At 47.8% G+C, this 23,792-nt stretch overlaps 1 protein-coding gene across 1 annotated transcript in view; it reads right to left on the minus strand.

The window, feature by feature from the left end:
* Positions 1-22,565, minus strand: part of EEF2K (eukaryotic elongation factor 2 kinase) — a 59,809-nt gene extending 37,244 nt beyond the window's left edge. Inside the window, exons 1-2 of the mRNA XM_080912678.1 lie at positions 22,343-22,565; positions 5,224-5,542 (exon numbers count right to left, since the gene is read on the minus strand). Coding sequence (XP_080768804.1) covers positions 5,224-5,466 — 243 coding nt within the window. The 5' untranslated portion in view covers positions 5,467-5,542; positions 22,343-22,565. The remainder of the gene's footprint in view (positions 1-5,223; positions 5,543-22,342) is intronic.
* Between the last annotated feature and the right edge of the window lie 1,227 nt (positions 22,566-23,792).

Genomic DNA, 23,792 nt, shown 5'->3' on the forward strand with positions numbered 1-23,792 from the left:
CAGATGCTTGAAGAGTCTTCTGAGCCTACGGGAACACAGAGGGAATTCTGCAGAATTTAAGCCTGGAGGTTCCACTGACCAAGGCCTCAATTAGAAATTTTAGGTCACTGCTTCTCAACCTTCCTAATGCTGTGACCCATTAGTACAGTTCCTCATGTTGTGGTGACTCCCAACCATAAAACCATTTTCATTGCTAATTCATAACTGTGATTTTGCTACTGTTAGGCACCGTGATGTGAAGATCTGACATACTGGATACCTGATGCAGCATTCCCATACGTGGTTGCAGCCTACAGGCAGAGGCATGCAAAGGGAAGCCTATTCTAGTATGTGGTAGGCTGAACTGAGTCCAGATGCCGCTCCCAGATAGAGCTGAGAAGTTCGAAGGATCGGCTTTCAGGGAATCTGTTTCTGAAGGGAGGGAATGTGACCTGGTGATACTGCACTAGTTATTCCTAAACTTTTTGGGGACTGGGAGCACATCTCAGTGGTAGTGTGGCACCTACGCAAAGCTTGAGGCTCTGTCCTGGAAGGAGAGAAGACCATTTAAAGAGAGACACTGTCCTATTGTGCTATCAAAACAATTAACTCCAAAGAATTAAAATCTCCCCAGGAATCCCATGCTGGGAAAGGGGGAAAGGCTAAATCCTGGGTGCCAGCCAGAGCAGGGGTCTCTTCCCAGGAAGAGATTTCACACAGTTCTGACCACAGACCAGCTTGCACACCAGAGCCAAGACACAGCAGGTCAGTGACCTCTGACCTCTGACCTCTGGCATGGGTGTTAAGTTATGACTACCTCTAACCTTCCATTTAAACCTAAACCTCATGTGTCAGAGCCCCAGAGATAGACTTGGGGGGGGGGTGTCACAGAACTTCCTATCTGTTTCTCTGCACAGTGTGACTGCACCAAATGATTCTCTCTCTTTAATTGCTGTTTTAAGGATGGGTGGTAGCTTAGCCTAACTTGTTGAGTTTAGGGGGCGGAGTGTTGGGGATGAAAACCAGAACCATGCCATGCTAGGAAGGCCCTGGTGAGCCACATCCCTAGGACCTGAAATATTCAGATAATGTTTTTTTTTTTTTAAGACAGTTGCATAATAATGTCACTCACTTTAATGTCACTCTCTGTAAGAACCATGATGTGTCATTTAAAGAGGCCCCTCTGCCTGGGCTGTAGAACTGTTTGCATACTGAGCCCTTCCAGCTGTCTCTGGAGATGGAAGCTGAGAAAAGGGGGAGCTTGAGGCAGAGTGCTGGCCACTGGGAGTGTGCTGCAAAGCTGCCTTGGGGTGGGAAGCAGATAAACTGGACCCTGCCCTTCAGGGGCCCCACAAACCCAGAGGAGACTAAGTTATTTCTGAGCTATGTGCTGGAGTGTGAGTTAAACTAGAACTCTAGCCCTGAAAAAGGAAAAACAAAAAAGGCACAACAAAAAAACTACCCAACATTTGTAAGAACTAAAATTACAAATTATCTTTAAAACAAAAACAAAAGGCAAATTCTGAAAACGATAATAAATTCTTAAGTCATAGGATGGTTTTAATTGCAAATCTCAATGTAATAATGTTAATTCACTGTCTACAATGAACAAATTAGACAAGGGTAACAGCATTATGTTTAACTTTTTTATTTATTATACAGATTTTGAGGCAGGATAGAAAGAACAACTAATGGGATGTGGGAAGGGAAAGGAACGCTCACCCAGGAGTTGTTAAAATAAAACCAGGAACCTCCCCCAACAATGAACATTTCCTGTACAAGCTGCTCACATAGAGTTAATTTTCCTTCCACAGAGATATTTTATACTAAGTAACAATGTCCCGGGGATAGGCCTGAATGCACTGGATCTTGGGTAGAGCTTCTATTCCTTCCCCCCAACCATCTCCAACAGATCTCCAACAGAGAGCTTTGATTACAATGAAGGTGCCTTCTTTACCCTAGTGAGCCAGACTTTTATTTATCAACTACAATCCTGCAGGTGACCCTCAGGAAACACCCAGTGATCTCATTTACATTTCTAAGCGACCCTTCAAACCTCACACACGACTGCAAGAAAAACAACAAAACAAAAACCTACAGCAGGGTTGCTGAGAACTCACTTTCCCCAGCCCTCATCTCTCACAGCAGGTGCCTAAGGCAGGGCACCCACCTCCATCTGTCTGTACACAGTGAGAAGCCCACCCACACTCATGCTCTGAGGTGTCTTGTCTTTCCTTCTGAGCCCCTCTCTCTCCACTTTGATGCTGAAGCTTATAGTAAATCATCTTTATTGGGGCTGGGGAAAGTGAGTTCTCAGCATCCATGTCAAAAGCCACGAAGGCACAGCAGCTGCCTGTAATCCCAGAACTAGGGGGATCCTCAGACAACCTAGCTGGCCAGATCAGAATCAGTAGACTTCAGAGACCCAGCCTCTATAAACAAAATGGATAGTGATGGAAAAAGACATCCAATGTCAACTCCTGGCTTATACACACACACACACACACACACACACACACACACACACACACACACACACACACACCTAATCATACAATCATACACATATGAACACATATGCTGCATACATATATGCAGACAAAAAAAACCCCCCAAAACCTCAAACCTTTTTTAAAGCTCCAACCCTGCCGGGTATGGTGGTGGTGCACACCTTTAATCCCAACACCGGGAAGACAGAGGCTGACTGATCTCTGAGTTTGAGGCCTTCCTGTCTATACAGTAAATTGCAGAGCCGTCAGAGCGACACGGTGAGACCCTCTCTAAAAGCAAAGACCAAAACCAATCCTGCTTCATAAACTGGCTAATCCTGAAATCCTTCTCTACGTTGAAGCCATGAATCGGGAGATAAGGTCTTTAAGGGTCTAGGGAATTCCTCAGACTCGGGGTGACAGAGGAGAAAGTTGCTTCCTGTGTTCGTTTCCTCAAACACTGACAATATCCAAGGCAGAGAACTTTCAAAGTGAATTTGTATATTCCATATACTGAAATATAGAATCAGACAGGGAAGTGTTAGATATTAAACCCCTACAGTATGCACACAATCTAAGGTGCCATTTCAAAAGCAATGGTTAACAAGAATTCACCCTGCCACTGCTAAGGCCACAAGAGGATGGCAGACAACTGTTTATCTCCCTGAACTCAGTGTTCAGCTAATATCAAAAACATTATAGGCCATAAATATGTGAAACTGAATTAAAGCAGTGCCTAAGCGCATGCCCATTAAATAGCTTTCAATAAAAGCATGAGGCCTAACACATATTTTTGTCTTGTCTTTTTAAAAAAATCTTATACAGAGAATATCTAATAAGATAATTTTTAAAAATCTTTAAAGATTCATCTGTAGAAGTTTTATGTATGTGCACATGTGCATGTCTGTGGCAGGTGTGTACAAGGGTCAGAAGGAAGCATTAGACCCCTTAGAGATGGAGTTAGGCAGCAATGAGCAAGCTGAGGGTGCGAGCTTCAAACGTGGGTTGTTTGCAAGAAAGCACTGCTTTCTCAGCAGATGAGCCATTTCCCAGCCCATTCTGTCATTTTCAAAGATAAGGTCTCATGTCCTAGGCTGGTCTCAAACCTGAGACAGAGCAGACAGTGACCTTGAACTTCTGACCATTCTGCTCCCACCACCTCTCAAATGCTGGGATCCTTACATGACACGAGGGATGGAACCCAGGGCTTAATGTGTGCTGGGTGAGCACTCTACCGACTGAGCGGCATCTCCAGACCTAAACACACACTTACTGAAAAACTAATGAGCGCTTTTCAGGAAGCCCATCAGCAAACACAATAGTCGAAATGTCATTGCATGTATGAAGGTTGCAAACAGGAGTCCTCTTTATCTGTGGATTCCCACTCTCTGGTTTCAGTTACTTGTGGTCAGTGAGATGGCACAGAAGTGTACACAGTACAATCCGGTGTCCAGAGAGAGACGGCACATCCACAACTTCATAGTTTGTTTGTTCTTGTTTGGTTCTTTGCAGTGCTGGAGATGGTACCCAGGGCCTTGTCTATGGGCAGCAAGTGTTTACCAATGAGCTACACCCCCAGCATGTAGCTGCTATTATACTATTTGTTAGAACTGTTCTATTTTATTATTAGTGACTGTTAATCTCTTAATGTGTAGTTTATGACTTAAGCCTTTATCATGGGTATGAGTGTATAGAGGGCAGAGGGTTAGGTGCCACTCATGCCTCACACATCCCCAGCACTCTCAGAATGCACTGCTCATGGGTAAGGATGGATTATCCAAGACCGGGGTCCACACCTCAGCAGAAGCAGGAGGATCAAGAGTTCAAAGTCATCTTGGCAACACAGTGATTCTGAGACTTCATAAGACTCTGTCTCAAAAGCCAAACAAACAAACAAACAAACCAAAACCAAAACCAACCAACCAAAAACCAAAAACAGGCAGTGGTGGTGCACACTTTTAATACCAGCACTCAGGTATTAAAAGAGGCAAGCAGATCTCTGTGAATCCAAGGCCAGCTCAGTCTACAGAGCTGAGGCTAGTCCTAGAACAGCCAAGGCTACACACACACACACACACACACACACAAAACCTGTCTCAAAAATAAATAGGGCTGGAAAGATGGCTCAGCAATTAAGAGCACCAACTGCTCTTCCAGAGGTCCTGAGTTCAATTCCCAGCAACCACATGGTGGTTCACAACCATCTGTAATGAGATATGATGCCCTCTTCCGGTGTGTCTGAAAACAGCTACAGTGTACTTATATATAATAAATAAATCTTTAAAAATAAATAAATAAATAATCTTGAGCCCACAGGTAATCCCAGCACTCCCAAGGCTGAGGCAGGAGGATCATGAGCTCATGATCAGCTTGACTACTTAACGAGACCTTGTCTCAACAATAACAAACCAAGAGCAGTAATTGTGGACGTTAGAAAGCAACCTACAGGAACCTATGTGGGCTCTAGAATCCAACTTGAGTTTCTAGGTTTACCAGTAAGTCCCTTTACCTTCAGAGTCATCTGCAGCCCCACAGGGTTATTTAAAAAGCACTGCTCTGTGGCAAAAAAAAAAAAAAAAAAAAAAAAAAAATCTTAAAATAACAGTCACTTACTTCCTAGGTTAATGGAAATACCCTCCCATGCAGAATGCATGACCAAGGTTTGGGGACAACTGAGACATCAATCAGAAGCCCCAGCTCCCCATCCCTTGTAACATGTGGGCTGGACACAAATGCACAGCAGGTGGCCACTCACCTTGAAGTGGAATGAGCTGGCTGGTGACCCTGCGGAGCCACACTCCCTTTTCAGTAGGTTGCCATAGTAGCTTTGGACCTTGGAGCCGACATTCTGGTTGGACATGTGGTCATCAGTGATGGGGCAGATGAAGTAGCCCTCATCGTCATCGCTGTCTGTGTCAGAGTCCCCATTGTGGCCAGTTCCAGAGGGTCCTCCATTGTCAACACCTTCTAGGCGGAAGATGAGGTCTTCGTCTGCCATGTTGCGGGGGCACCCGTGTTAGCCCAGGGCTCCGCTGTGCAGCCAGAGTTACTGCGCACGTGCAACAAGGATGGTCCTGCAAAGGAAGTAGAGTAAGAGGGTGGGTCTCGGCCTCTGGATGTGAGGGTTGTCTACATGACTGAGGTGATGACCACGAGTCAGAATAAAAACCCTATCTTTTGGGGAGGTTGCTGGAAACAAGCTTGTAATATGTGGGACCATTTCAATTGTCCAAGCCTATCTTCCTCATCGCTGGGAAACCAGAAGTACCTTGCAAACAAGGTATCTTTTAAGGTGATACACTGTATCGAATCACTCCTTGGCTTGACAAGCTATAGAAACCCCTCATTTCAGGACTATAATGCATGCTTTACTGAGGCAATACCAGTTAGGGCCCTGGACCACTGCCACAGAACGCAGGCCTTAGCTGCTCTTCCAGGGAACACTGTTTTCTTTCCATTCAGTGAGCACATCAAGTGCATTCTCATGTCAAGGCCTTTGTGCTGCCTTTGTCTGTGCCTGGAACAGCCTTCTTACCGTGGTAACCCAAAGGATGCCACTTCAGAGATATCTCTAAATTTTCAAATCAAGGATCTTTTTTTAATTTTCTTCTCAGTGATCTTCCTGAGTTGAAATTGTCCTGTGTAGTTTCTTCTCTTACATTTATTTTTTTCCCCTTTTATTGAAAAGAGATTCTTGCCAGGTAAGGGAAGAGACCACCTTTAATCACCAGTCAGTGGGGCAGAGGCTTTGAGTGAGTTCGAGACCAGCGTGGTCTATAGAGGGAATTTCAGGACTGCCAAGACTACACAGAAAAACCCTTTCTCAGAAAACAAATTAAAAGCAACCAGGGACAAAGATGGAGCAGAGACTGAGGGAACGGCCAACCAATGACTGCCCCAAAGTAAGACCCATCCCATGGGAAGAACCAGTCCCTGACACTATTAATGATTTTCTGTTATGCTTGCAGACAGGAGCCTAGTATAACTGTCCCCTGAGAGGCCCCACCCAGCAGCCCATGGAAAGGGACAAACCCAAACATTAGCTAGAGCTTGAGGAGTCTGGGATAAAGACTGGGAAACCTGAAGAGGACAGAGATTCCACAGGAAGACAAGCAGAGTCAACTAACTTGGACCCTTGGTGGCTCCCAGAGACTGAACCACCAACCAAAAAGCAAGCATGGGCTGGACCCAGGCCTCCTCACATATGTGGCAGATGTACAGCTCAGTCTTCATGCTGTTCCCAAACAACTGGAACAAGGGCTGTCCCTGCACCTGTTGCCTGCTTATAGATCCAGAGCCCCTTAATGGACTGTCTCAGTGGGAGAGGATGCGCCTAGTCAGTGACATTATGTGTCAAGTTGGGGGGTAGGGGGGAAGATGGGGAGTAGGGGGTAGGGTTAGGATGGAGGTGGGGTTGACACCAGAGGGGGGGCTGCCCTTTCTCAAAAGAGAAGGGGAAATAGAGGAAGAACCTGAGTGAGGGGGTTCTGGGAGGACAGGAAGCACTGATGTTGGGTTGTAAAGAGAAAAAATAAATCTGATTATTAAAAGATGTTTGAGAAAATAACAACAAAAAGATAGATTCTTATCTCAATAATATATCCTGACTATGGTCTCCACTCCCTCTACTCCTCCCATTCCCTCCCACCTCCCCTCCCCTGGATCTAATTCCCTTTCTGTCTCTCATTAGAAAAAGCAGGCTTCTAAGGCATAATAATAAAAATATAACAATAAAATATAAGGAAAAAAAAAAAAAACCTCAGAACTATCATGTTAGAGTTGGACAAGACAAACAGAAAGAAAAGAGCCCAAGAGAAGGCACAAGAATTAGAAACTCACTCATTGCAACACTGAGGAATCCCATAAAGACACTACTCTGGGGCCATGATACCTACTGCAGACCTGTGCACCGGTGTGCACGCTGCTCCTGTCTCAGTGAGTTCATGTGCGCTTCCATCATGTGGAGTTAGAGGGCCTGGTTTCTCCGTGTTCTCCATCCTCTCTGGCTCCTACCCTCCTGGGGTCCTTGCACACTGAGAGGAGAGGATACAACAGAGATACCCCGCATAGAGCTGAGTGCCCCAAGGCCTTTCTTCTCTGCATGTTTATATGTGGGTCTCTGTATTTGTTCTCATCTATACAGGAAGCTTCTCCGACAACGGCTGAGCAAGACACTGATCTCTGAGTCTAGGAATATCATTAGGGGTCATTGTGTTGCTACTTTATTCCCCCCTTAGAACAGTAGTATTTGGATTTACCCTAGGTCCCTAAGCTATCTCATCTCAGGTTCTTCCTCATCTAAGCAGTGCTGGGTATGGGTTCCATCTCTTGGAGTGAGCTTTATACTTAGGTGTTATGTGTGTACGTGTACAGGTGTTTGATGGCCACAGACAGGAATAGGGGTCAGAGAACACCGTGCAGGTGGCCCAGGATGGAACAGGCCACATGCTGAGTGGCAGGTGACTTTACCCATTGAGCCATCTTGCAGGCCATATTCCTTCTATTATCCACAAACCCACTGACTGGTTTAGAAAGTGCCTGGCAAGCACGAAATGTTTGATATGTTAATCCTCCGAAAATGAACAACCTCACAACTGTCCTCTGAAAATTTCATCAGCAACAGGGAGAATTGCTAATGTCCTCAACTGTCTGTCCGTCAGTGAAGGCTTGTCATATAAATTACACTATTTCTTTCTACACAATGAGGTACTGTGTGATAGCTAGAAACTGGGAAGTCTAGAACCCAGGGACACACCAAGGTGGTCAGAAGACAGTGCAGCAAACCTGTAAGACGGAAGTCTCACACTCACAGGATCAACAGACTTTCAGCCAGATGCCAAGATGACTGAATTTGCAAAGAATCATCTTTAACAAATAGGGCTGAGAGCCTCTGAATCCAATCCTGAACTTAGGAAATAGAAGACATCCTCATAATCTTGAGCTAAGCAAAGACTTGGGAGCAGCAGTAGGGGTGGGGCCAGGGACAGAACCTAAGACCTTGCACATGCTCGAAAGTGCTCCAGCACTGAGCTACAGCCTAGCCTTGGCCTATCTTTGACATAAGTTTTACTATATATAGCACAGATTGTCCTTTAACTTGCTGTCTACCTGAGCTGGCCTTGAACTCACAATCTCATTGCTACTGCCACCTCCCAGGTGTTTAAATTATAGGCAATTTGACACCACAAACAAGATTTCTTTAACAGGACAGCCAAAGACCAAAAACAAAAGAATAAGTAATTAAAATAAGAAAAACTTGTGCATGTTAAGGGACACCAATCATATAAGAAGAGGAGGAATTGGAGAGATGGCTCAGTGGTTTAGAGCGTCCTGCAGAGAACTGGGGTTCAGTTCTTAACACCCACATGGTAGCTCACAACCATCCATAATTATAGTTCCAGGGGACCTGATTGTAGGGAGCCATGTGCCGCACCCAAACATGGCACCAGCTTCCCGCCGAGAACTCAGCAAACAGAGCTGTTGCCCAGCCAAGAGACTTAATGCGCATGCACCACATAGTTACAGCCCACCCCCGGGGCACGTGATTGAGCTACAGGAGGATGCACCAATCAGGTAGCAACACAAGTCTCTGAGGCATATATAGCAGTGCATTTTCTTCCCCATGGGAGAAGGAGAGGAAGACAGTGGAGGGATTGCGGGAGACCCCACGTGGAGGGATGGCGGAGAGGCACCACGTGGAGAGAGACTCGGTAAAAGAGATTGCGGGAGGTCCCTCGTGGACAGAGACTGGACAGAGAGATCGTTCGTGGGGGACTGCGCGTGAGAGGCCGTCTAGACAGTAGAACTCGGTAGGGAGTCCCCGACTCAGAGACAAGTTTCCTGCTCATGAAGCCCCTGCTCAAAGTGCTGTTCAATAAAGGTTATCCGCAGAAGAAGCTGTTCATTTTGTTGCACGCCTGTTCCTAGCGGTGGGAAGCGTGGGCGCGTGACACCTGATACCCTCTTCGGACCAGACACACATGGGAGTGCACATAAACACAGGCAGACATAATACTCAGGCACATAAAATAAAAGGAGAGAAAGAGAAAGTACTGTAAGTACGTGTACAGAGTAGTTGATGTCCTTCTCTGGCTTCTGTTAGGTGCACATGGCAGGCACAAACACAGAAAGACACAGAAAGAGAGAGAGAGAGGGAGAGGGAGGGAGGGAGGGAGGGAGAAAGAGAAAGAAAGGAGGACAGGAGGAAGGGAGGGAGGGAGGGAGGAAGGAAGGAAGAGAAAGAAAGGAGGAGGAAGGGAGGGAGGGAGGAAGGAAGGAAGGAAGGAAGGAAGGAAGGAAGAGAAAGAAAGGAGGAGGAAGGGAGGGAAGGAGGAAGGAAGGAAGGAAGGAAGGAAGGAAGGAAGGAAAGTGAATGCAACCCAAGAAATGGGAAAGAAGTTTTCAAATTACAACTCAATAAAGGACTCTTACAAACTCAGTAATAAACACAATAAAAATGGCCAAAGGATTTGAACAATCATTTGTCTGGAGCCAGCCCTGGTAGTGCATTCCTCTAGAAATATCTGTCTTCTAGAAATGGAGGCAAGAAGACACAGACTAAAGACTAGCTGGGCTTAGAGAGTGAGACACTGTCTCAAAAGAAACAAAGTAACAACACAAAGCAAGCAACAATATCTCTAGGACCAAAGTTCAGTTTCTAGCCAGCACCCATTTTTGGCTCACAATCATCTAACTCCTGCTTCAGAGATCTGACACCCTCATCTGGCCTCCATAGGCACATGCAGACATTTGCACTCAGTGTGTATAGGTGCACACACACACACACACACACACACACACACACACACACAGGAGGTAGACTTGAAAGTCACACCCCAGCAGAATGGGTAGAAGATTAAAGCTGAGCAGTAATAAACGCCGGCAAGGATGTCCAGGAATTGTTCCCACACTTGCCAGTGGAACTGATAAATGGTGCACCTGCTACAGAAACAACCTGACAATCCTGAAAAACTTAAACATGGGGTTCCATGGGGTCCAACAATTCTGCTCCTAGGATGCAGTCAAATGAAATGAAATGTCCTTATACTCCCTCATAAACAAGCTGTTGTGGTTGATCACACCTGAAATCCCAGCACTCTGAAGGCTGAGCAAGAGGATTCCAGGGTGAAGTCCAGACAGGCCCACCTAAGCTACCCAGTAAGACACACACACACACACACACACACACACACATACACACACACACACACACACACACACACACACACCCGGGGATGGCAGGTAGAGTGGGTTAGCAAGATGGTTCAGTAAGTAAATACGCTTCCTGCACAAGCCTGGCAATGAGAATTCAATCATTAGAAATGACTCCTCCCATAGTCCTCTGACCTCCACAAACTCACCACAGCATGGGTGTTCCCACATACACATCACGTATGCATGCGCACAGTTTAAAAAGTCAAATTTTACAATTTTTATACAAATGTTCATAGCACCATCCTTCTGTTCTTTCCAGGACAGGGTCTCTCTGTGTGGCTTTGGTTGCCCTGGAACTCTGTAGACCAGGCTGGCCTTGAACACAGAGATTCACCTGCCTCTGCCACCCAAGTGCTAAAATTAAAGGTGTGCACCACTGCCTGAGCAGTACTGTAGTACTGTTCTTGTTCTCCCTCCCTCCCTTCCTCCCTCCCTCCCTCCCTCCCTCCCTCCTTTGTTTCTTCCTTCCTTTTATTTTAGCTCTGGCTGCTTAAGACTTGCTATGTAGACCAGGCTGGCTTTGAACTCACACAGATCTGCCTGCCTCTGCCTCTGAGTGCCAGGATTGAAGGCGTGTGTCACTATGCCCAGCAGCATATTCTTAATGAGTATCCATCAAATGATGAGATTAAAAAAAGAAGCCATAGTCACACCAGGCAGTAGAGTGCAGGATGAGTTACAGGACAGCCAGGGCTGCTATACACAGAAACAATATATATGTGTGTGTGTGTGTGTATTATATGCATATATGGTATATACATACATATATATATATATATATGTATGTACACACATATACCCATATTCATATAAAGGAAAGTGACTCGGCATTAAAAACAATACTGAATGAAGCTATATGTAAGTGGAAGCCTTCTATGGCCTGACCTGACCGGAGCTTGCCTGAGGCTGTGAGGGGGAAGGGTGGAAGGGGAAGTGAGGAATGACATACCAAAGGAAGGTTCTAAGCAGATTGTGGGATGTTGTATTCTGTCACTACAGTGGGAACTGCCCACTCGAAATGAGAGGATTATGAGATGTGCAAATTATACATTTCAGGGAAAACTATTACGGAAGAAAAAGATAGCCCAGAAAAACTGCTTAAATCCGAAAGGTATAGATGACCAGGTTATTAGGATAATCGTGTTTGTCAAATGACAATGGGAAGAATGTGTCTGTGTGCATTAAAAGTTTCCACTGAGGCCAAATGGCACATGCCTGTAGTCCCAGCAGCTAAGAGGCTGAACCAGAATGATAAATTGGAGCCAGGAGTCAGCCCAGCCTAGGGAACAGAGAAGTTCTCTCTCTTTCTCTCTCTCTCTCTGAAGGAACATACTGGTCACAGTTTGTGTGAAGAGGTCAACAGATACCTGTCAGGAGTTGATTCTCTTTTCCCACTATATAAATTCCCATGACTGAACTCACTTGCCAAGTTTGTGTGGTTAAATGCCTTGCCCCATTCACCATCTCTGCAGCCTGCTCTGACACAGTCTCTTTATGTATGCAGACCTGGCTGTCCTGGAACTCACTCTGCAGACCCAGCTGGCCTCAACTGCCCCTGCAGGCCTCATGTTTAGTTTTTGTCTCAGCCATCTCTTTCCTCTGAGGCTCTGACACTTTCTTAACAGCTACTGAAACAGGGCATACTTTTACATTCTAACTCAGAACATGCTCCTAAAATAGAAATTAAAATCTCGAAACCCAGTACTTTCCTCGGGCCTGTTGGTTCTGTTTCTCTTTAGCCTTTCCTTAATGTGCTAGCCACACATTGATTTCCCCACTCTGTTTGAAAGCCCAAGCCAGCTGCCAAGTTTGCTTTTTACCCTCAGGGCAGGACAGTCACCAGCTTGGGACAGACGCCAGAGCCACCTGATCCTCTTTAGAGCTTGCTTGCAGCTCCTAGTTCCAGTGCCAGCTCTGTCCTGTTCAGCCTTACAGAGCAGGTGGTGCCTCTAACTGCCAGTAGACTCATCCATTTGATGGCTTCAGGGGGCAAGATGGTGACTGCAGGAAGTGTGCCTCTAGGCTGAGATGCAGAACTTGGGGCCCTTTCTGGCAGATCAAAGCTCTGTTGCTGTGATCTGGCCATACTCATCTCCCAACCCTTATCTGACCACCCCTCCCCCACTGCTCAGTAGCAGCAGTGGTGAGTAGGGAAGTGGCCTCACTGTGGTTCCACAGCTAGCTCACAGAAGCCGTAAGACGGAACCATAAGACGGAACCACGAGTCGGAACCACAGATAAAAAACCCTCCTGACCCCGGAAACCAGGAGCTGCTGCTGACACCAGCTGTGACTGCCTGGCACTATGCCTTGTACCCAGCAGGCACCTGGTACAGAACCGAGTGAACCCAGTCTTGTGAGTTTCATATTGTCATGAATCGGCTCTTCAGGAAGCCTGAGGCGTGCCTGTCAACTCTCAAAACTGTTGGCTCCTACAGAGCTAAGTACACACACAGTCTCTCAAATAAAGGGCTCCACTTCCCAAACTACTTTACAGCTATGGTGACAGACCAAAGAAACAACCCCTCCCCTACCCCCAGTTCAGCATGGTGAGCCAATGGGGTTACTTACAGGAGCAGCAGCTGCGTAGTCTAAAGCCAGCCCCAGCACGCTTGAGGACCCAGGGAAGCTGCAGCCCTGAGCTCCTGGCCTACCTTGTGGGCTACTTGTTGGCTGTAGTGTCTGTTCCCCAGCAACTCTCACTGTCTGTAAGCTCGGGAGGAGCCCAGTTCATCTCGTAGCTTTCTGAGCTGCTCTCTTCAGAGGGGAGGTTTATCAGTTCTGTGGAAATGGTTTCATAACGCTACACACCCAAGTTGAGCTTGACGAAACAGACGCAGAAAGGCTGTGTACAACTTTGGGGATGGGTTGGTTTGTTGGTGGTGTGTTAGCATTCACTAATTTGGGTCAGGGGTTCTCTACAAAGAGCACATGGAATGGGGGGTGGTGACACATAAGTGGGAGTCTCCTACCATGTGGATTCCAGGGACTGAGCGAACACAGGTCATTAGGCTTAATGGCAGGTGCCTTCTCCTTGGCCCCAGTAGGGATTTTTAAAGGGATAGAATCTGTCCACTGTTTCCTTTCTTCTGGCTAGAATGTAGATGTGGTTGCTGGAGTTTAGGCAGCTATGTTAGGCCATAAGGTACAAGCCAGACCCTGAGGTTGGCAAGGGCATAACATATAGGTCTCATATCATGGGGTGGCATCTTGGTCATGGACTCACAAACAACCATACTTTGATGTATCAAAACATAAGGTGATAATTTATTATGTTCCCCCCTCCCTCACTTCAAGTTGCTAATTATATTGTCTCCAGCAATGTTTTCTCTCTTATAGCATAAAAGGTCATATTCCTTATGACAAGATGCCCTGCCAGGGACACGTTAGGAAAACTAGCCTCAATGCAGAGTTGGTGCTTGGTGGCTGATCTCGCTCTGCACACGAGACAGGTACCTGGGGCTTTACCTCAGCTCCAGACTCCAGTTCTGACCCCAGCCTCCTAGCAAACAACCTATGATGGGTTCCCAAACCCAAGGAAGGAGAGAGACACTAGTTCACAGGAAAGGAGAAATTTCCAGAAGTTACTCACTTAGGTACCCACAACTTCCCTCCTTCCAGCCAGACACACCTGAGAAGTTTCTCTGGAGAGTTCTACATCCTTTCTCTCTTACTGCCATACCATCAACCTGGGTTGTGGAATCATAACTGTCAGTTAGCTCCCTAGCATAGGCCAAGACACCGGCACAGGATTCATTTTCATTTTTGTGAATTTTGAGGGTGAGCCCTGAATACTAGCCAGAGGGGACCTGGATGTCGGAGTATCTGCGAAGCCAAGATTCTTCAGGGGTCCTCAGGGAACAGCTATTCTCTAGAAGCCAGTATCTCTCCAGAGGGAGACCTGGATGTCCGGATAGCGGCAAAGCCAAGACTTTTAGGGGTCCTCAGGGAACAGCTATTCTCTGGAATCTCTCTCTCTCTCTCTGTGTGTGTGTGTGTGTGTGTGTGTGTGTGTGTGTGTGTGTGTGTTGAGAGACTAGACAGACTCCTTGGCAGGCAGATAGCTGGGAAGAACTTCAGACCATAGCTAATAAAGGTGGTGAACGCCCAAGATAGCCCACTTCTGCCTCACCCTCCTGACTTGAAACAAAAGCCTGGCAGCTGCAAACACAGGCTGAGTTGGCTGTCTCCCAGCAGCAGGACCCCTGCAGATACACCAGCTCAGCAAGTTCAAGGCCAGCCCAGGATGTACAACAGTTGCAGGCCATCTTACCTTTCCTCAAACTAACCAACCTAAATTCAGGAGGCGCTAAACCCTCCACTCAAGACACTGGATTCTTCGGGTTTCCAAGGACCCACTTGCTTCCCAGAGGGTCTTCTCTGTGTCTGCTCTTTGTGAATCTCCTGATCCCACAAAAGTACCATCAACTGCTGCTTCTGTCTGTGGTGTTGGAGGTTTCTTCTAGCTTTTGATTCTTTAACTGGCAGAGAAAATTAGCCCAATCAAGACTGTCTTGAGCCATGGTGGTGGTGGTGGTGGTGGTGACACAGGTTGGGGACATGGGCATGCTACACACCGTGAGGCTTTCTGTCTGCTGCACTCCATAACTGCTCCAGAACTCAGTGCTACAGATATGATTTTTATGATTTGTGTGCCCACGTGTAGATGGAGACCTGAGGGCACCAGACAGTGTCTTTCTCAGTTGCTCTCTGTCCCTTCTTGGGACAGGGTTCTCAGTGAGCCTGGAGCTCACTGGCTAGGCTGGTGGGGCAGTGAACCCAGGGGTCCTCCCTGTGTTTCCCCAGCATCCTTGCTGCTCCAACCATAGGCCAAGATGGCTGCATCCAGTTTTTTTTTTTTAATTAAAATCTTATGCATGTATTTGCCTGCATGAATATTTATGTGCCGTGTGTGCTTTGTGCCTATAAAAGCCAGAAGAGGGTATTGAATCCTCTGCAACTGGAGTTACAGATGGTCGTGAGTGGGCCATGTGGTGCTGAGAAAAGTAGCAAGTGCTCTGATCAAACCCCTACTCCCAGCTTTTATATGGGTGGTGAGGATTTGAACCATGGCCTCACGCTTGCACAGCAAGAACCTCATCAACTGAACTATCTCCTCAGCCCCTGTTTACATATGATTTAAAAATACTAGAGAGCTTGGAGTACAGCTAGGCGGTAGGTAAGTATTGTCTAGCCTTTACATGGTCCTGGGTTTCATCTTCAGAATCACACAATAAATTTAATAAAACCAAAACTGGGCTGGAGAATTGTCTCAGTGATTAAGAACACTTGTTGCTCTTGCAGAGTCAATTCCCAAGACCACACGGTGGCTCATAGCCATCCATAACTCCATCCAATTCCAAGGGATCTTACGTCCAGGGGGACCACTCACATGCAGGCAAAGCACTGATACACATAAAATACTAAAAACAAACAAACAAACAACCCCCCCAAACCGTAAATAAACAAGGCAGCTGGGGATATAGTATTCACCTATTGTATATAAATGAACCCAATAAGCTCGGCTGGTCTCCCTTTCTCAATACAAGTTTTCCTTGTAGCAGGGCTTGAGACCAGAGGAGAAGGGAAGAGGAGAAAGGAAGAAGAAAGAAAGAAAGAAAGAAAGAAAGAAAGAAAGAAAGAAAGAAAGAAAGAAAGAAAGGAAGGAAGAAAGGAAGAAAGAAAGAGAAAGAGAACTCTGCTGAGTGTTGGGGTTGTGGCTCAGGGACAGAGCTCTTGCTCAGTATATGCAAGGCTCTGAGCTCCATCCCCAGCACTGGAAAAATAGACTTTTCCTAATGCACATGGCTAAAAACAGCATCCCTCCTATCAGGACCACTTTTCATGCCACTCAGATCACATAATGCCCAACTCGAGAACAACCTTTGCCTCGGTGCACAGGCAGCAAAGCCTCCCATATCTAGATGCAACTGTAATGTTCCAGCTCTTCCGAGGGATGCTCTTGGTGGGTATCACAAGTCAAAATCAGGGTCCTCAGTGCTGGGCTCACAGGCTGGGTTCACCATCACACCTTCCTTCTGTGATCTATGATCTTTCACGGTGGATTTCCTGGTGTGATAAGCAAGGTTTGGCTCCTCCCTACCCCCTCCCCACTCCCATTTCTCTCTGCTTCCTCTACTCCCACAGGTGGCTCTGGTTGATCCTTGAGGTGCCAGGCAGGAGCTTTCTGCCCAGCAGAGTTGGCAGCATTCGATCCTGTCAGGAATCGACAGAGGGGAAAAATGGGGCTTTGATGCTGCAGAGAGATGAGAAAGAAGCAGAGACCTGGCCTCCGATGTCCTCCACCTGACAGGATCCTCACAGAAATGAGAGGAATCAGACTTTCAAAGGTCTGGCTGCATGCCAGGTGCTGAACTAAGCAGTTTGGCACATGGGTGACAATGACAGGAGCCTCTGAGCCACAGGGGTTTTTCCTAGCCATCTTTCTCTGCCACTCCTTTCTATTCTGCTCTGCTTCCCTCTCAGGTGACTAATTTCACACAGAGACTGAGAATATGATTTAAGTGGCTGACCCAACACTGCTCAACCTGCTATGGCAAAGTTAGGACTTGAACCGAGGTCTGTGTGTTTCCAAGTTTGGACAGATTACAGTCTTTTTAAATTTTTTCATGATTTGGTTTTCCCTCTTGAGGTCTCAACTGTGCCACTGGGCCACCGAACCCTCAGTGTCCATTCGTGACAGCTCAGTGTCCCATATGCTAGCTGGAGATAGCCAGGTTCTCTGTAGTTAACTCCTGTAACCAGTTGGTTTGTGTCAGGCTTGGCACTCTGAGCAGCAGCTGGGGGAGAGATACACCATTCCTCCGTGTGAATATTCACACGCCTGTGCAAACACAACGTGCATCCTGCTAAGCAAGGCACACTGTATCCCTGTGTGACCAGCCTGGAGACACAAAAGCCTAGATGATTAAACATCAAAATCCAAAGCCCCCTGGTGCATGTTACTCACTGAAGCTAGAATGACACTCTTTTCTGCTTTATACGCTAGAGTGTCATTGGCTGGTTTTAAAACAAAGAACTCTTGCATAATGATGTATTTGTATGGACAGAGTCCAGGTTGTAGCACACGAATTTCAGTCAAAATGAATGGTTTAGCTCCTGTCCTTCCAAGCAGAATATATGGAGACTGTTTCCAAAGAGAGGAGGGTCAGGAAAGGCTTGTGGTGTGTGTGAGATGTGCTCTCACTGAATCTGAAGCAGGGCTGGCAGCTAGCAAGCCGCGAGAATCTCTTTGTCACGCCTGCCATGCCCAGCTTTTCCTGTGCGTGCTGGGATCTGAACTAGGGTCCTCATGTTCACTGGCAAGCTCTCTTCCCCACCGAGCATGGTTTCTCTGCCTCTGTGCTACTGACAATGAGCTGGTCCAATCCTTTTCCCCCCTTGATTTTTTTTGTTGTTGCTGTTGTTGTTTTTGGTTTTGTCTGTTTTGTTTTGAGACCAGGGTTTTTTCTCGTAGTCCTGGCTGTCCTAGAACTCCATCTATGGACCAGGCTGTCCTTGAAGTCACAGAGATCCACTTGCCTTCAGAGTGCTAGGATTAAAGGCATGTACCACCGTGCCCGGCAGAGCCGATTCAATTCTTACTAACCTGGATGTCAAACATTTAGCAGCCTTGGTGATCTCCATTTACGAGCTGTCAGATGCACCAGAATCAGAACAATTAAAACTGACTCTCCAGATGTGGCCATGAGGCAGGATGGAGCCCAATGGCCCGGGGCTGGAGTCTGTTCAGTCCTGTGAACTCCATCCAGGTTGCTACTGATGCAATGACTCAAGGTCTTTCTTGACTCGAAATTCTAGAGACAGAAGGTCTATGGGCTCCTCCTGAATCCTCAAGTCTACTTTCCTTCTTCCCATCCTTCTTTCCTCCCCTCTCCCCCCCCCCCCAACCAGTGTCTTCCTCCTTCATTTCCAGTGCTGAGGGCCAAATCCAGAGCCTGGTACATACTACAAAAGCCCTCTTATGAGCTAACCCTTAACTCTAAATATTTCTGTCCAGAGTTCCTGCTTCCTTGGTCACATCTTTTCTCTACCCTTCTACCTCCTATTGATGGATGGATGGATGGATGGATGGATGGATGGATGGATGAGTGGATGAATTTTTCAAGACAGTTTTTCTGTAGGCCTGGCTTTCTTGGAATTTGATGTGCAGACCACGCAGGCCTTGAACTCAGGGATCTATGTGTCTTTGCCTCTGGAATGCTAAGACTAAGGAAGGGTGTGAAGGTGCCACCATGCCTGACTTCTACCTCTTTTTTATAAGGACCCTGTAGTGGAATAAGATAATCCAGGACAATGTCCCCATTGCTTACCTCTAAGAAATCTGTTTAGCTGTATAAGGCCACACACAGATTCCCAGGGTTGGGATATGGACATCTTTCGTGGGGTTATTACTGTTGGGCCTTGGTATATATAACAGAAATTGTTATGCAAAGCCTAGGCAGGGGTGCTGGGGTGGAGGTGGGGGTGATAGAGGAGAGTACGGTGGTCAGGATGGAACAGCAGCTGGTATTTTCCAGCACCAATTCTATGCCAGGTGTGGTAGGACTGAGGGGCTGGTCTCCCTGGGTAGCTACTGTTTGCTGTCTGCTGATTTGCCGGAAAGGAAATGAGCCAGAGAAGGCCTTCTGGGGGAGGTAAATGCTGAGCTTGATCCTGAAGGAGACAAGACAGGTATGGCTCCTGTGACTACTCTAAGGCACTCTAAGCAGTGGGACCTGTGGATGTGAGGGTGGGGAGATCAGGCAAGCTCATGTAAATGGTGACAGATTCTAGGCTTGGGAAAATGGGAGTCTGATGGAGGAAGCCAACATGGATAGCTTGGTTCTTTTACTTTGGCATAAAGTATTATTTCTCTTAATTGCTGGCAGTTTATGTGTGAGCCCTTGGTATATGCTGAGACCCTAGATATTAATGAGATTCTCACTTGATGCTTCATTTCCTGATTCCTGATGCTGCCCCTCCCCCACTCAGAAATACATAGGACAAAGCAGAAAAGTGTTTGAGTCGCATCAACCAGGTACTACACAATATTGGTACCCTAGGGCTCCAGCACAATCTGCTCCATTAAGTCTGTTCTTTAGGACAAGGTCCATTCCTAACAGCAGAACCTGCTTCAAAGCCCTGGCCAAGGGACATAAAGCCCAGCCTAATTTAAGACAGGGTTTCTCTGTGTAGTCCTGGCTATCCTAGAGCTGGCTCTGTAGATGAGGCTGGCCCCAACTCATGGATCTGCCTGCCTCTGCCTCCCGAGTGCTAGGAATAGAGGCGTGCGCCACCATTGCTTTCAATTATGGGTTTGTCTGTGGTTTTTGTTTTTCTTTTGAGACAGGGTCTTTTGTAGCCAGGCTGGCCTCTAGCTCCCTAAGTCAAGGACAGTGACCTTGAACTTCTGACTGTCTTACTTCTTTCCTCCCTGGTTCTGGCATAACAGGCATGATCTGTGAGGTGTGAGGTGAAGCCCAGGGCTTTGTGCCTGTTTGGATCCCCAGTCCTGTTTTGTTCATCCTAAAGAAACTGAGAAATGAGTCCAGTGCTCAAGACATCATAGAAAAACTGGGGGGCATTGGCCCAGCCAGAGACCGTGTCTCTCAGCATCTCCTGCACCTTAGTGAGACCATGTGGTTGCATTTAGGCATACGAAATGTGGCCCAAATAACTATGTACCACTGCCAGGCCCACTCTGGGGCTCCCTTTCCACACCCTGGCCAGAGCGGGCTGACGACCTTTGCACATCACCACAGAGCACCTGCGTGTACCTTCTCGGAGCTTCAAGGAGGACACAGGCTTCATCACCTGACAAGCCCCTCACTGCCTTTCTCCAGTCACCTGCCTCAAGCTATTCTCCAACCTATTACCAGCTTGTCCCCTGCCAAGTGATCTCCTCCATCACATCTGTGGATGTGGACGTGGACGCAGCCCCTCCTCCACAGCTGCCTCCGAAACCCAGGGGGCAGCTGCCGTGCCCAGACTACACTCACCTCTGACTCTTAAGCCTGTGAATGTTTCTCCAAGTGACTCAACCCTTCTCTTCCTCCAAAGCCTTGCAGTCTATAGACCCTGGTTGCAAGAGTTTAGTCAGATATTCTTTATTTAATTTGTGTGTGTCAGAAGAGGACGAGGGATCCCCAGGAGATGGTGTGGCATGGGTGTGTTCATCAGATACAAGGCCAGGGCAACTGAGACCCCACGATCTTGCAGCTCTTTCCCCTTTCACTTCTGGGGCAAGTGCTCTCAACCCCCGAGCCGGCCATGCTCCCCTACCCCACACAGGCCCTCATCCAACAAACTTCTAAGGTTCAAACCCAGGGTCATCCCTGATTAACACTGGCACCATGGGATCCTGAGTAACTGATTCCTGCAGGTGCTTCAACAAGGCACTTCCTCTCTCCCAACCTGAAGCCTTCCCAAAGCTGTCACTACTTGGTTGCTGTGCCCGATCCTGAGGTTTTTCTCCTTCACAATAGAAATGAAGGTAGAGAAGGGGCCTGAACAACTCCGATCCTGCTATGCACCCCTAGGTTCCCACATGCAGTTCCCCCAACAGCTCTGTGGATGACAAGACCTCTTGAGTCTGACCAGTGCAGGATAAAAGGTTTGAAAATACTATCTTTGTGAAACAGTGTGGCAAGAGTCATTCTGAAAAAATCACTGCTCACACACTCTTGAGACGCTCAAAGGAACACAAGAATGTGGAACAAAGAGTCCCCACCCCACCCCAGCCCCCCACCCCCTCCCCCGTCTAGCTCCTGCCTGCCCTTTCTGAAGAAAGGAAAGATGAGAAAGATGAAAAGCTGTCTAAGGTCGTGGTTTGAACACTGCCCTTTCCTTCCATTGGTTTCATCCTCACTGCTCAAAGCACCTTATCCTGAAGTCTTCCCAAAACTTCACTCTTAACCCCGACGCTCAGAGTCCTTGTTTACTTACTCTATATTCCCTACCTAGTCTCTGTGGGTCTGGGCTGGGGTGGGGGGCTCTTTGGACCTCGGCTTTCTCCTCCGTAAAATTTGTTCAGTGGTCCCAAGACAGGGAGCACCTCCTAACGGAGGAAGCAGAAATACGCCCCCAAGGAGAATCCCCAAGTCAGATCTCACTCCTCCGAAATAGGAGCGATCAGTCGCACACAGGGCGCAGCTGGGAAGGTTTCCCGCAATTCCCTTAGCCGACACAAGCTAGTTTTGGCCTGGGGCTTACCCGGGAGGTCCCCGCCCCCGCGCCACCAACTGCACATGAATGCTCAGCCTCTTGGCGCACAAGTCTCCTACGCCTGCCAACACCCCAACTCCCTCAACCAACAATGCTGCAAGGGCGTATGCCGCACAGACCTGGAGGTCCCGGGGACTGAGGCCCGCACAGGCCTCTGGTGTGGGGAAGGAACCCCATGAGGGGAATGTTACTTGGGCGCTTCAGAGGGACAGGCTCCACGAGACACAGAGGAGACCCTGGCGGAGGCCCGCGTGCGCTGCCGTGTGCAACCAGACGGTGCTCATCGCTTGCCACGGTCTTTCATTCCTTCCTTTAAAGGCGCAAACATTGAGCCCCGGGGGAGCTCTGCAACCAGAGAAGCTCCCCAGTCACCTTTGGGGGGGGGGGGGCACTGCAGCGGAACGCGCGGGCTTCCCATCCAGCCCGGTCACCTACCTCCCAAAGTGGGACAGGCGCGACAGCCGCTGCCCACGGCCGCAAGGATCCTAAGGAGCTGGCAGAGGTTGGCGGCCGGGGGCTCCAGGGTGCAAGGCGGGAGAATCCCGGGGGCACGAGCGCAGGCGACAGAGAGCCAGTCCCGAAGTCGCAGAGGGGCGCCTGGAGATGTCCGAGCGCAAGAGCAGAGCGCGGGCTGGAGCTGGGGCTGCTGCCGCTGGGGTTGGAGTCGGAGGCTGGGACCAGAGCTGGGGCGGGACTGACGCACAGGGCGCACGCCCGGGCTCACGTGGCCGCCCCCGGTGGCCATCACCTCCCTGCAGCCGCCGCGTTGTCTTCTGGCTCCCCCGCCTGTTGAACGTTTCCTGAGTGTCTGGGTCTAAAGCCGGTTACTTGTGCTGTGAGTCTCTTTTCCAAGCAATAACCTAAAAAGCTTTTGTCAGAAAATCTTTAGGATTTCTTGACTTCTGTTTTGAAGAAGCTTAAGACACTTTCCAAGGGGGAGGGAATGAAGGAGCAGGAGGGGCAAAATAACAAAACTGTGTTGAAAACTCATAAAGAATCCAAATTCATGGTAAGCATATGTGTATTTAATATTAATATTATTAATATTAAATATTAATAATAATATTTAATATTTATATGTAAACATACTTGGTTTAAATTTAATATTTATATACTAATACTTTTCCTGTGATTTTTAATTGATACCTTCATCAGGGCCAGGCAATGGTGGCACACCCCAGCACTCATTTGACACAAACCCAGGTCATCCGGAAAGAGAAAACCTCAGCTGAGAAAATGCCTCCAAGAGATTGGGCTGTGGACCACTCTCTTAACTGATGATTGATTTGGAAGGGTCCAGGTCACTGTGGGCAGTGGCACCCTGGGCAGGTACTTCTTACTGGGCAAGCCCGTAAGCAGTGACCCTCTGGGTCCTCTGCTTCAGTTCCTGCCCCCAGGTGTCTGCCCTGACTTCCCTTCCTGGTGGACTGGAAGCTGTAGGCTGAAATAAACCCTTTTCTCCCCAGGTTGCTTTAATCATGGTGTTTATCACAGCAACTGACAGTCCGTAGCGTTGTTACTGGTAACGAATCGAGCACTGTTGTTCCTCATAACTCAGTTCTAAACCTTCTCAACTCCTGCACTTAGCACACAGAGCACACACCTCAACTGTTCACTTAGCACACAGAGCACACACCTCAACTGTTCACTTAGCACACAGAGCACACACCTCAACCTCACACACCCTCTCAACTCCTCCTCTTAGCACTCAGAACTCAGGCTAGGAAAGTGATTTTTCCACACCTACACAGGAAGTTGCAGAGCCACTGTTAGGCCCAGATCTGGGTCTACACAGATTCCTTGTGTCCTATAAGCCCTTTGGTGTTTGAGTGCAGTAAACCTGTTCTCCTAGGGGAAGTCGGGGCTTCACACCTGAACACTATTG

The sequence above is a fragment of the Micromys minutus genome (assembly GCF_963924665.1).
Source record: "Micromys minutus genome assembly, chromosome: 2".
Classification (NCBI taxonomy): Eukaryota; Metazoa; Chordata; class Mammalia; order Rodentia; family Muridae; genus Micromys; species Micromys minutus.